Consider the following 14,003-nt stretch of genomic DNA (forward strand, 5'->3'; position numbering starts at 1 on the left):
AATGGACGGTGAAGGGGCGTAAGAGAACCCAGTCGGGCGGGTGGGGAGAGGAGGCACACGGTGGCGAGCAGATTAGTTTGCTGGCTCTCCCTTGCTTTCCAGTCGACAACCTGCTGTGTTCATGGAGAGGTTTCAGAAGGCAGTTGTCATTTTCCCATCAGCCATGGTTTGAAAGGTTATAGCTGACGTTTCACTGACAGAGCCAGGACTTCCCACGGGATCCAAAGAAACGAGTCCCACCTCCTGCATCCCACAGAGGCCAGAGGAACAACGGGGGCTTCCCGGCCCTTTGTCTTGGACCCAGACATCCCCACATTGGAGAACAATGAAGCCTTCTTTCTCCTTCCTTCCCATTCTCCCCAGACTTCTGAACTTTCCTTCTCTCCCACTCCTTCTCGCCTCTACTTCCGGCGAGTGACTCACAGCTACCGAGGGTAGGAGTCCAAGCTCCTCTGTATAGTTGGCTCCTTGGGCTGATGGGTCTGGAAACATCTAGAAATAAACATCCTCAGAGGCTGGGAAGAGCAGAGGGCAAACCACAGCCCAGGAGAGGGTTGGGATGCTCGTGCCCGTGGAAGGGCAACACAGGAGCTGAGGAAAGCATCTGCTGCTGGGAAGTCTGGAAGGTTCTGACCTGCTCTGAAGTTGGATGAGCCATTACCCTGCACTTAGCTGGGCTTTTTTCCATCCACACGGTGTATATCATGCCTTGTCTGCTTCCCTGAAAGCGTGAGTTCAACCAAGATGTCAGGGAGCCAAACTGTAAGTTGTCCTATAAAATCAAAGCCGTACCTTTACTTGGCTTCAGTTGAGAGACTATTTTGATGTTCTGATTCAGCATCCGCAGAAGAAAAAGAAGTTGCGGCGTAGTTTGAACTTGTAGAGGAGTGAACTTGTAGGAAGGTATGGTGGAGGTTAAAACATTTGGGCTGGGGAGATGAACATGGTCTGTAGCAGCACGGTGTCAGAAAGAACAGAATCTGAGGGCCAGACGGAAATGAGTGTGAATTCCAGCCCTGCCATTTACCGGCCATATATTCCTGCATGGGTTTCTTATTTGTAGGGTAAGAATAACAGAACCTACCTCGTTTAGATGATGTAAGGTTAAAGATAAGCCATGTTGAGCAGCGGGGCCATGATAGGCTCTCAGTAAATTGTAGATATTACAAATATTGCTCAGACAGGAACAGAGGGAACGAGTAGACAGGTAAGGGATGGTTTGGGTTATGCCTACCTCCCAGGCAGAGAAGAGAAGCAGGACACCAGAAACAAACTCTCCTTCAGAGCTTCCGGGAGGATCCTCGGCTGGGATCTCCCCACACTGCCTCGTTCCATAACATCATGTGTTGAATGGGGTCACTGGTAGAAACAACGCCACAACCCAGAGTGTGAGATTGGCAGACAAAGGGAGGTTTCACTAGAGAAAGGCAAGAAAAAGAGGCAGGAAGGACTGAGGAGCAGAGCCGGGGGACCAGAGAGCTGGCTTCAGATCGGTCCCTGAGGAGCCACTGAGGGGAAGGTGAACATCGCTTCCTTGGTGTTGCTCTAAGGATGGAAATTCAGAGAGTGTGGGAAGATTACAGAGGCCCAGAGTTTCCCTGGATATTATGAGGAGCCTTACGAAGTTGGTTGGGACTGGGCCAGACTGTCTGGTGGGGAGGACGGTTGTTTCAGCACCACAACAGTGCGGAAGCCCCTGTTTCGGGACTCGGAGACAGAACCCACACTTGGGTGGGACACGGAGATCAACGACCTGTGATGTCCTTCTCAGTACCCCTAAGGAGCATCCCTTGGACCAGGACTGGCCAAAACAGGCAGGCTGGTCTGGAAGGGGTAGCAGCACATTTGAGACCTGTCACCGCTGTCCTCACCTTGAAAGGACTGGAAGCCCTCAGAAACAGCAACACCTCCACACCCCCTCATGGGAGCCTCACACCTCGGCTGGCTCACTCTGAGAAAGGAAGCACCATGACTCACAAACGTGGGGTTGGAGAAACGTGGCTGCCTCTGGAATGCTGTGACAAGGTTTCCTAATCTCTCCTCATTTGCTGCCAAATCTCTCTGGAAGCAATGCGCCCAAGAGCCAGTGAGATTAACTACAAAATAACAACACAGTTATTGGGTGTTTTATCGGCTTTTACCCTGAGTGTAAAACCCTTGGAAAACAAGCCAGTTACCTCAGGGCAGAGAGCCCAGATGCGAGGGGAGGGAGCCAGTTAAGGTTTGCAACTCCTGAGGAGGAGACCATGACAAGATCACGAAGGGAAGCTCATAGTTAGGAGATACTGAAATGAAACAATGACACACACTTTTCCGGTGACGCCCGCAGTCACTTTTCAAATCCTGATGGACTACAAAAGCCAAGCAGCGTCACAGATGTCACAGCAAACCTCTCCAAATAAACAGAGTAAGGCCGCACCCAAATGACCACACAACAGAGAAACTATTGTCTTTCCAGAAAAGTGAAAAGATCAGACATTCCATTCCTGAGGCCTCCCAGACCCAAACCACGCCCAAACCACACCCAGTTTACCATTCTTACCTCTTCCTTCTACTCTTACTCATTCAAGACTCTTCATCAAGACACTAAACTGTGTCATAGAAAAGGCCCTCCTCCATTGAGTCCTAGGAGTGTGCTTAAGCCTCAGCTTCCCCATCTGGCAAATGGGGACAAGAATAATTATTTTTGTAGAGATGCTGGAAGGATTTTAGGGAATTTATTTACAAAGTACCTGGCACAAGGTTGGTGACCAAGAAATGGCAGTTCATATTAATAACAGAAACTATGGAAACGGGAAAATAAGACAATTCGAAGCAAAAACAGAAATTTTACTTCAAATATTTTCCTAAAACTTAATTTGAGGGATTGACTTATTTAAAAAAAATTTTAATCAACATTTTAATAACAATAAACAAGAAAATATAGAGGGTGTACCTTATCCCTTGGCTCTTTTGAATTCTACTACTTGGCAATGCTTTTTTTTTTTTTTACATTTTTAAAGAAATAAAACATTAAAGCTAGAATCATGTACGCTTTCTCTATTCTGTGGTCTGCACCCCTGCTCCCCAGGCCCTGCGCTGACTTCCCATTCTTCCTATGGTTTCTTGGGGCCTCCTTCCTCCATCCTGAGCTAACTATCACCACAGCCCACTTCTCTGTCTGCATTTTCTGCATTCTGACTGAAGGCTCACCTGCTTCCTCCAGCGCTCCAAGCTGTCTCTCAGAAGGAGGGGAAACCCTGACTGGCCTTCCGGAATTGCCCCTTGCCTCCGTGGCTGCTCCTGACAGAGAACGGAGCTGACTGGGGTCAGGCCAAAAAGAGGACTGAGCGGTCTTCCCAGTCTGGCCCAGGCAGCTTCACAGACATTACACTGCAGAATCCCCACCATGGCACTCACAGGCAACATCATCTCCATTCTACAAGAGTAAACCAAGCAGAAGGTGCTGCCCGTGACCTGGCAGGGCAGAATGCAAACGCGGGCTGCTTCATCCCAGCAAGGCAGACAGCAAGGAACCGTCCACTCCAATATGGGAGGAACTGGTGGGTAATGGCATGAGTCTTAGGGTTTCAGATGTGGGATCACTGTTGTGCCTTATGCAAGTAGCTAGGTTTTTTGCTTTTCACAAAACCTGAACTTTCTAAAAAAATTTGTATAACTAAGAGAAAGAAAGAAAAAGAAAATCCGAGGAACCTCAGATGAGACTCTGACCTCTTGACCCCTTTGATTCTCTTCCACCTTTTTAATTTGTATGTACAGGTGGTGTCAGGAGACCCGAATTCTAGGCCTGACCTCACCACTTACAAGCATGTGACCATGAGCCAGTCCTTCTCTTGTCCTCCCAAGGCCTCTGTTTCCACATCTGTGAAATAGGGATAATGTCTTCCCTGCCCACTCCCCAAGGGTACTGTAGGGCTTTCAGCAGATGATGAGCGTAGAAATGCTAAAGCCTGATTTGCAACTAGATAATCTCCTTGTTCCTGCATCCTGGGGGTCAGGACGACAAGGGTTCAGGGGCAGCTCCCCTCCCTTGCACACAGCCTCCAGGGCAGGTCTTCAGCAATCCCCACAATCACCAGCTTTGTGCGGTAGGGAACCTATAATGATCTCCAGGCATCCTCACGCCCTTGAGACCGTTGATAATAATAACTGAGATGAATTCTCCTTAGTGTATACCATACACTGTGTTGGGTGTTTTATATTCTTTATCTTGAATCATTAAAAATAATTATAGATGGTAAGTATTTTTTTTTATTGATCAAATACAGTTTTGTTTTTGTGTTTTGTTTTTATAAATCACACCCCGAAATAGAAAACTGATGAGCTGGTATTGGTCTTGCACCGAGGAAAGTCAGATCGTCAACACCAGCTTAGAAAACAAGGAGCAAGGGGTGCCTGGGTGGCTCAGCGGGTTAAAGCCTCTTCCTTAGGCTCAGGTCATGATCCCGGGGGTCCTGGGATGGAGCCCCGCATCGGGCTCTCTGCTCAGCAGGGAGCCTGCTTCCCCCTCTCTCTCTGCCTGCCTCTCTGCCTACTTGTGATCTCTGTCTGTCAAGTAAATAAATAAAATCTTTAAAAAAAAAAAAAGAAAGAAAAAGAAAACAGGGCACAAGAAGACATGAAGTATGAAGTTCAGCTGGGGAAGAGCATGTTCATAATAACAAGGAGGGAAGTCATCTTTTTCACAGGTTTTGGGGAAAGTAGACATTATTACCGCCCCATTTTATAATTAAAGAAATTGAGGGGTGAAGTAACTTGTTCAAAATCACACAGCCAGTGAGTGATATGAAGCCAGGATGGGAGCCAAGTCTCACTAGATCCTGTTTTCCCTCAGCAGCACTGGACTGTGTTTCCCAGAATCCTTGTCTGCTCACAGACCGATCAGCCTGTATCCTGACCCCCTATGGCCACAGGCTGGTGAAAGTTTGGGATCGTGCATAAAAGCAAAAGTAACAGTCAGTTCAGCATTACTCAGTCCTCCTTGAAACTGGGTGTTTGGAGGTTGGATTAGGGTAAGGATAGAGGTTCGTGGCAGGGGTCGGTGATGAGAATTGGACTTGCAGAGAAGAACTGAAATGGCCACATTGAACACTCCTGGGAATGTGTATTGATCCTCTGACATTCGCGGCACATCTCACCGTTAATTAACCCAATAAGCATTACTGAGCCCCTAATAAATGCCGGTGCTGGGGCTCAGTAGTGCTCAGATATGTGTTCCTGTCCCCCATAGACTTTTGACAAACCTGAGTTCACGGAATGCCTTTGTTAAATACTTGAAAGTTAAAATTAAAAAAGAAAAAAATACAAAGAGCTAAAGCTAACGCGTGATATTTTGCAGACCTTGTCAGGAAAGGGATAAAGCGAGAAGGGAGAATCAGAGCTGAGGCTGTGCTTTGTTAATAAACTCACAAGGGCCCCTGGCTGGCTCAGTCAGTAGAGCATGTGACTCTTGATCTTGGGGTTAGGAGTTCAAGTCCCACACGGAGCATAGAGCCTACTTAGAAAAAATAATTAAGTATTTCCCAACTAACTCCCAAAAGAATCTATAAAAAAGAAAAACCAAAACAAAAAACTCATCATCATGTTTACGTGCCTGTTGGGGATAGCCTGGCTCACCACAGAAATTAAGAAAGGTCACTTTCTTAATTGGGTGGGGGGGTCACTCTGTCTTCCACAGAGGACCTTGAGAATAGACTCCCGTTATCCCCATCTCCCAAACACTTATCATGGCTGAAAAAGGCCAAGGCTTGGAGACCTCATAATACTAGCCTAAATAGCTAAGCAGTCAAAGACACCTTTGTACACATTCCCCAGCCCTGAGAACCCTTCCCCATTAGCTTTTCTCCTGCCAGCCTGTGATGCATTGGAATATCAAACAGGTAGCTCTGCCATTTACAGAGGATTAGGGCTACTTAGTCAGTAGCTGGAAAATTAAAAAGACAGGATAGGTTTTTAACAAATAAAAAAGCAACCTGACATTTTTACAGTGTCTTCCAGTTTATAAAACTCTGGTATCTGCTGTCTCATCTATTTTAGATTTGATTGTCAGAATGCCTTATGAAATAGATGCTATCATCTCCATTTTACAGATGGGCGGACAGGAGCCCAGAAAAGTTAGTGTTGCTGTTCTGGTATGTTACAGGATTAAGGAAAGCACAGAGAAGGAGCACAGCCCTCAGTGCAATAGACAGGGCCTATCACGGAAGACTTCCTGGAGGCGATCCAAGAGCTCAGTAGAAAAAGCACAATAATGCACTAAATAAATGAGGGGGAGACTCCCAGTATATGATTTCACGAAGGCTTGAAAATGTGGAGAAGACTGGAGATACTGGCAGGAGCAAGATGAAGATGATCGTGGTGGTGGTGGGGACCAGGACAGCTGCTAACACCTATTCATGTTTACTAAGCGCAGCTACTGTTAGAACAGACACTCTCTAAGCTGTTTATCTACATTAATTCTCACACCTACCTAGTTAGTAGGTACTTTTATTATCCCCATTTAACAGATGAGGAAATTAAGGCACAGAGAAGCACCTTGCTCAAGGCCATATACCATCTTGTTTGCTAACTTAAAAAGTGTGAATTTGATTCCAAGAGCCACAAGCACCTCCCACTCGGCTCTCAGCAGAGATCAACACAGATTTGTGATTTAGAAAGCCTTCTCTGGGGGTGCCTGGGTGGTTCAGTGGGTTAAAACCTCTGCCTTTGGCTCAGGTCATGATCCCCAGGTCCTGGGATCCAACCCTACATAGGGCTCTCTGCTCAGCGGGGAGCCTGCTTCCTCCTCTCTCTCTTCCTGCCTCTCAGCCTATTTGTGATCTGTCGGTCAAGTAAATAAATAAGCTTAAAAAAAAAAAAAAGAAAGAAAGAAAGCCTTCTCTGACACAGGATGGACTGGGTCTTGGAGAGGGGGAAAGAAACTGGGATCTGACTAGGCTTTTGGTTCAAGTAGCTGAAGAGAGACAGCCGGAGTAAAGAGCAGAGGAGCATTTCCACAATGCCTGGTGCTTGTGGGGAAGAAATTGCCCTCACATGACTCTGCTTTCTCTACCTGTAAAGGGAGAATGATATATTTCCACCTACCCGCCTCAGGAATTGCTTGAAAATTAATGGGATAGAGGCTAGGTGGCTTTCATGTGTTAAACAACACCCTTGTGCTACTGCCGGTGTTCATTAAATGCTGAACATATAAAATGTGCTTTGAAAGAAGGAGCTGGGAATAATTATAGCTTGCTAATTATTGTTAATTTTACCACAGCTTTGAAACCCAGGACTTTCTCAATGATTCAAAAAAGAGATTGCAACCCCACCATCCCATTAAAGTAGCCACGAAGAGGCAAACCAACCATTTCCCACAGGCCCCTCCTTTTCTTCTTTGCAGTGGTTCAGCTACTTATCTGGGCACAGAAAAAGAAAAGCAACGACTTACTCTTTCAGAATCAACGTATACAAAGAACCCCTTGTAATCTTGCTTGTTCTTTTGAAGAACTAGCTCCTTTTTGTCTCCCTACACTAATTACATGTATGAATACTATGTTTCTGTGTGTGTGTGTGTGTGTGTGTGTGTGTGTGTAGAGGAAAACTGTGTTTAACAGAACTTCTGACACACTGGACCCCGGGCCACCCGGGTTTTACTCATGATATGGTAACACTGCTCCCTTTCTTCGGACTCTGCACCACTCTGTTTCCATAAACACTGATTTAAGGTTTCACAATCACCAGGCAGAATACCAAAGACTCCTCCGAAGAATTTGAGTATATTGATGGCTGGGTGACTTTAAGTCTCAGCCTCAACTGCATCGCCTATAAAATGGGTGTGAAAGACTGTACATACCTGTCAGGACTGAGGTGAGCCTGTGAATTCTAAACTAACTGACCACTACTGGGAAAACTGGGCGGTAGGTTAGGGATTGGGGTAGGGAACAAAAGCCTGGCGATCTCCTGCGCCTTACTTTTTAATGAAATTCTTAAGAATTCCTGTTCAGGAGAGCAGCCAGGCCACCCGCGGTCCTCCGGCTGGGGGCGGCTGGGATGGCTGCTCCTCCCCAGGTGAGGCCAGGGCGGGCCGGGGGCGGGGCGGGGTCCCGCAGCCCGCAGGTGAGTATCGGTTTTCCTCTCCCCGGCTTTCGGTCTGGAGGAGGCGGGAGCAGCCTCCGCTCCTCCGATCCTATCGCGGGCGGCGCAGGGCGGGCTGTGCCTTCCGTGGGACGGTGACGGGGCGGGGAGGGGGGGAGCTGCGGGATGTGTCACCCAAATACCAGAGGGTGAGTCCGCCCAACCAGCCCGGCAGGTCCGGCGGACTATAAGAGCGGAAGGGAGCGGCCAGCGGCAGAAGCCCGAGACTGTCCCAGCGCGGAGCTGAAGCCCCGCAGAGTCCCCAGCGCCTGGTCCGCCCGCGTCCCGTCTGCGCTCCGCGGCCCCACCATGGCCCGGGGTTCGGGCCTCGCGCTGCCGTCGCCCCCGCTGCTGCTGCTGCTTCTGGTGGCGGCGATCTGCCCCGCGGCCGCAAAGGACAACTGCACGTGCGCCACCAATAAGATGACCCTGTGCCGCGCGGACGGCCCCGGCGGCCGCTGCCAGTGCCGCGTGCTCGGCTTGGACTTCCCGGTGGACTGCTCCACGCTGACCTCCAAGTGCCTGCTGCTCAAGGCGCGCATGAGGGCCCCCAAGAGCGGCCGCGCACTCGTGCGGCCCAGCGAGCACGCGCTCTTGGACAACGACGGCCTGTACGACCCCGACTGCGACCACGAGGGCCGCTTCAAGGCCCGCCAGTGCAACCAGACGTCGGTGTGCTGGTGCGTGAACTCGGTGGGCGTGCGCCGCACCGACAAGGGCGACCTGAGCCTGCGCTGCGACGAGCTGGTGCGCACCCACCACATCCTCATCGACCTGCGCCACCGCCCGGCCGCCCGCGCCTTCAACCACTCGGACCTGGACGCCGAGCTGCGGCGGCTCTTCCGCGAGCGCTACCGGCTGCACCCCAGGTTCGTGGCGGCCGTGCACTACGAGCGGCCCACCATCCAGATCGAGCTGCGGCAGAACGCCACCGAGAAGGGCCCCGGCGACGTGGACATCGCGGACGCCGCCTACTACTTCGAGAGGGACGTCAAGGGCGAGTCGCTGTTCCCCGGCCCCGGCGGCCTCGACGTGCGCGTGCGCGGCGAGCCGCTGCTGGTGGAGCGCACGCTCATCTACTACCTGGACGAGAAGCCCCCCCAGTTCTCCATGAAGCGCCTCACGGCCGGCCTCATCGCCGTCATCGTCGTGGTCGTGGTGGCCCTCGTCGCCGGCGTGGCCGTCCTGGTGATCACCAACCGGAGGAAGTCGGGGAAGTACAGGAAGGTGGAGGTCAAGGAGCTGGGGGAGCTGAGGAAGGAGCCGAGCTTGTAGGTCCCGGCGGGGCAGGGGGTGGGGTGGGCCACCGGATTTCAGCCCGGCCCCAGCCCGAAGAGAGCCGCTCGCCTTGACTCTTGGCGCAGAGGAGACCTTGCTCTTCCCAAATTCCTGCCTCTCCCCACCCCCATCGGGTTTAATCAGGGTCACCCCTCTTTCTGACTTCTGGCTTCAGAGGAGGCATTTCTAAAATTCCTTCCCTTTCGGTCCGACAAGAAACCTGACTCGCAGAGTTCAGCGAAGTTCGGCGCAGGGTTACGTGTGAGAATCACCTGTTGGTATTACACTGCGGCCGGGTTTGCCATGGACGCGGAAGGTGTTGAAGGCTTGCAAGCGCTTCGAGCGGGGGAGGGAGAACAGCGCTTTTTACTGTCTTGGGTTGACTTATGTGGTTAGCTCCACCAGGATCCTGGCCTTGCTGGTGAGAAGAGGAGTTCGCCTACTGAGCCCGCGTAGCACCCGCTGTTGCCGTGGTTCGTACGACCAACCGCATCTGCTTGTCACCGGGAAAGAAGCCTGTTTCAGCCGCCCGAACACATTGGAGATTCTTTGTTTGAGGGCGGACGGTGCCCTCGAAACCCGGAGTTTGTTCCTCAGCCTGCCCTTGTTATATCTGGTATTAGTAATGTTTCTTTTGTAAGATGTTTGTACATATTTTGTCTTTGATAATGCTGCTGTGATTTTTTTTTAAAAAAACACCAATTTAATAAAATATGGAAAAGACCAAAAGATGAAGTTTGTGAAAACTCGCTCCAGATTTCTATCATTTGGGTTTCCTCAGTTCCCAAGACTCAGATTTATTTCAAATTCTAACACTTTTTTTTTCCTTGCAGGAGTAGGCATTTCATTTTGCCACTCTAGTGTTTTCTGAGATATCTTATACAGGCTGGTATAAATACTGATCTTTCTAAGTAGGATTGTTTGGAAGCTTCCTCCAGAGTGGGGGAGGGAGGGGGGGAGGCTAGAACTAGATGCTGTTGTAGGGAAAGGGGACCAGCTTTTGGTTCTCTAAAGGCTCTCCAGTGGAGAAAAAAAGCACCATCTTTGTTTCAGGAACTGTATCTCCTTTGACTCCCAGCCCTACTTGGAAGTAGTGGTATTATTCCCATATAGCCCCTGGCGATTTACTTCTTGTCAAAGTATCCTGGCTCGCCAGACAGGTTAAAGGACTTTCCCACGTAGTTACAGCTAGTCTGTAATGGGCCCTACGCCGCGGAGAGCATACACCCAAGTTGTTTTCCTAAAATTTCACTAGTAATATGCTTTAAAAATTTTTACTTCCTATTACCTGTAAAAACTGGCTGCCTGTCGTTCCCCGCCTCCTGGCTAAGATCAAGTGTAAAACCGGCAACCTGTCTTCCTTCATGCTCCTTTCCTCATTTTTCCTCCTTCCCGTTCGTGGATGTGGAGTGTGTTAGAAGGTCACTGTTGGGTAGTCTACAGGTAAACAAGTTTCAGCAATTACTGGGAAATTGGTGCAACAATGGGTGTGCACAAAGGAGGGAGTGGTTGGTACACCCGAGGGCTAACTGCAGGACTACTGTTTCCTCCCCTGGAACCCACCTCTTTCTCCTCCTCCCACTCCTACTCTGTGGTTTCTGCCTACCCGTCAAAGACTGAAACACCAGGTAAGAACTGGGGAGGTGGCTTTTAGCTGTGGCCTTCCCAGCCTGGGGTGGATCCCTAAATAAATAAACACACACTCCCTTCAGCTGCCCCCACCCATCCCCCAAAGTCCTCTCTAGTTCAAATGGGGCTTAAGGAGGGGAGAGGGGAAATGTAGGCTGGCTTTCCCAAAGTGCATTCTGCCCCAGGCCAGAATGGGAGCTGTGTCAGACTTCACTCTCCTTCAGCTCCCCTGAGTTCCTGAAAGTGCCTTAGCTACATGGATCTTGGCCATCACCTCCAGCGCAGTCCCTTATTTTACAGAAGGCACAGGCAAGTGATTGTTCCCATGGCACAGCTGGAACGAGACAGTCTCACATTCCCTAGTCCAGGATTCTTTTCACGACCCCAGGCTGCTATTGTTTCAAGAGTCACTTCAAAAAACCAGCACTTGACTGCCTACAAAATAAACAGATTAAGGACTGAGTGGGCAGCTGAGCAGTGGGAAAAACCCTGAAAAAGCCTATTTCTTCATAGAGTATCACTTCTGGTAATTTCTAAATTCCTGTGTTAATTCGGGACTGAGAGTCTTTGCACTTTACTACCCTTTATACTTAACAAAAACACTTTTTACACTTACCATCTTCGAGACATGGGCTTGCTGGAAATAACCCAAGTGATGACAACCCTGAGTCCAAATCCTGCTCCACTAGACAAATAAGTCACTTCCCTCTGTGCAATTTTCCCATCTGTTGACTGAAACCCACAGATCTCTCTCATCAATGCAAAGTTTAAATGCAGTGACTGATAAAAGTGCATGGAATGATCTGGGCACTTAGACGTCAGGGTATGTTAAATTTGCTCCTCTCTTATAGATTGGATCCATTTCACATGTCAGAAAACTGAGGTCCAAAGAGATAGGGTAATCCAGGATCACACAACCTCCAGGTGCCAAAGCCAGGGTTTAGAACCTTGGTCTTTGTCTTCCTAGCCCAAGTCACTATTCCATGCACCCATCATCAGGTCAAAACACCATCCTTAGTCACTTCCTCCAAGGAAGAACCCTTCACACTTGGGTTTTGAAACAGCTTGCATCTGCTGAGGGCAGGATCATCCAGACCTCGCTCTAGCCAGGGGCTTAGCCTCCCCCTCCAGGGTTTCCCCTAGAACACCCATTCACTGCCTTGGGGAGGAATGTGAGGAGCAGGTGTGGCTTTACCAAGCAGGTCGCAGCTTGTCTTCTGAGCCCTGTGGGAGGCCCATCTGATTTCCTTGTTTCGGTCACTGGGGCTTTCTCACTCTTGCTATTTCCTTAAATGGAGTGATTAACAAAAAAAAAAAAAAAAAATTACATGACTTCTCCGTGCTCCCATATCTTTGGCTTCACTGTTTTCCAAATGGAATCACAGAATGTCAGAGGTGGAAAAAAGATCATCGAGTCCATGACTCCATTTTACCCGTGAAGGAATGGAGGCCCAGAGCAGAGAATGGATGCACCCGAGTCAGGTGGAGAGCGGCAGCCTTGCTCAGAACCACCGATACCCTGATTTCTATCTTGTCTAATGTTTGTTCTGCTTGTCTCCCTAATTAGTCTTCTGCTTGTTTTTATTTTTTCCTTCGTCACTCCTACTCTTAAATTGTGTTGTTTTTCTTTAGCTTTTTAATATCGCTTTAATTCAAGGGAGAGATACTTTGTTTAAATGTAAAATGTATGGGCTTTGAAGTCACCTGGTCTTTCAGACTCTGGTTTTCTTACTTGTAAAATAGGTAGAGTCTTACCTAATATGCTTGATTTTAAAGATTACATTAGAAGAGAGGCGCTTGGCTGGCTCAGTCGCTGGAACGTGCAGGTCTTGATCATGGGGTCGTGAGTTCGAGCCCCGTGTTGGGGGTCAACTTTACTTAAAATAAACAAATAAAAAAAAGTAAAAATAAATTAAGAAAAGATTACTGTGGAAGATAGGAGAAAACTGAGTATTTTGTGAATGATCACTCTTGTTAGAATGACAGCAAAGCCATCAAGAATCTGGGGCAAAAAATAAATAGTAATGGTTAGGTTCTCTCCAGCATTTTGTGAATAGCACTTTCACTGTATTTTCTTTCTTTCTTTTTTTTTTTAAGATTTATTTATTTATGTATTTGACAGACAGAGATCACAAGTAGGCAGAGAGGCAGGCAGAGAGAGAGGGAAGCAGGGTCCCCGCCGAGCAGAGAGCCCGATGCGGGGCTCAATCGCAGGACTCTGGGAGTCACAACCTGCACCGAAGGCAGAGGCTTTAACCTAATGAGCCACCCAGTCCACTGCATTTTCTTAAGGGAACATCTGTGTCCCTAGACTTCTGTTATTAGGGGGACTAGAGCAACCTGGGAAGGCACCTGTTTCAAAGGCAGAGGCATGGCCCACCCGGTTTGTGTAAGACAGCTGTCCACACCAAGTGGGACACCTTCATTATGGTGTGAGAAATAGATGTCTTTGTTTTGAAATTATATTATTATTAGGTCTGTAATAGCCTTTTATTTTATGTTAGCATACTCTTTCACTCTAACTAGTTTAAGTGTCTATATTATTATTCCTAAAACTGATGGAAAAATTAAGACTCTGAAGGTTAGCTTACTTGCTTCTGGCCACAGATCTAATAAGTCGTGCATCTGGGATTAGAACCCAGGCAAATTGGCCCTCAAATCCATGTTCATAACCACTGCAATACTGCCTCCTATAATTTGTAAATTTGCAAGCCAGACTATATTCGTTTTTACGCATTTACTATATTGGCCTGCATTCATTATTTTTCAATTCTCTAGGTCAGAAGTCCAGTACAAATCTCACTAGGCCTAAAATCAAGAAGCCTGCAGGGCCGCGTTCCTTTCTGGGGGTGCCAAGGGAAATTTTATTTCCTGTTTTTATTCAGGTCACTGGCAGAATTCACTTCCTTTTCTGTTGGGAATCCAAGATGTCTGATTTCTTACTGGATGGACGGTAAGAGCTGTCACGGATTTGTAGCACT

General features: G+C 48.5%; 1 protein-coding gene across 1 annotated transcript; it reads left to right on the forward strand.

Annotated features, from left to right (window-relative positions):
* Positions 1-8,336: 8,336 nt before the first annotated feature.
* Positions 8,337-10,129, forward strand: TACSTD2 (tumor associated calcium signal transducer 2). Its single transcript, XM_080802234.1, has one exon. The coding sequence runs from the start codon at positions 8,425-8,427 to the stop codon at positions 9,388-9,390; it is 966 nt and encodes a 321-aa protein (XP_080658360.1). The 5' UTR covers positions 8,337-8,424; the 3' UTR covers positions 9,391-10,129.
* The last annotated feature ends 3,874 nt before the right edge of the window (positions 10,130-14,003 follow it).

The sequence above is a fragment of the Martes martes genome (assembly GCF_963455335.1).
Source record: "Martes martes genome assembly, chromosome: 4".
Classification (NCBI taxonomy): domain Eukaryota; kingdom Metazoa; phylum Chordata; class Mammalia; order Carnivora; family Mustelidae; genus Martes; species Martes martes.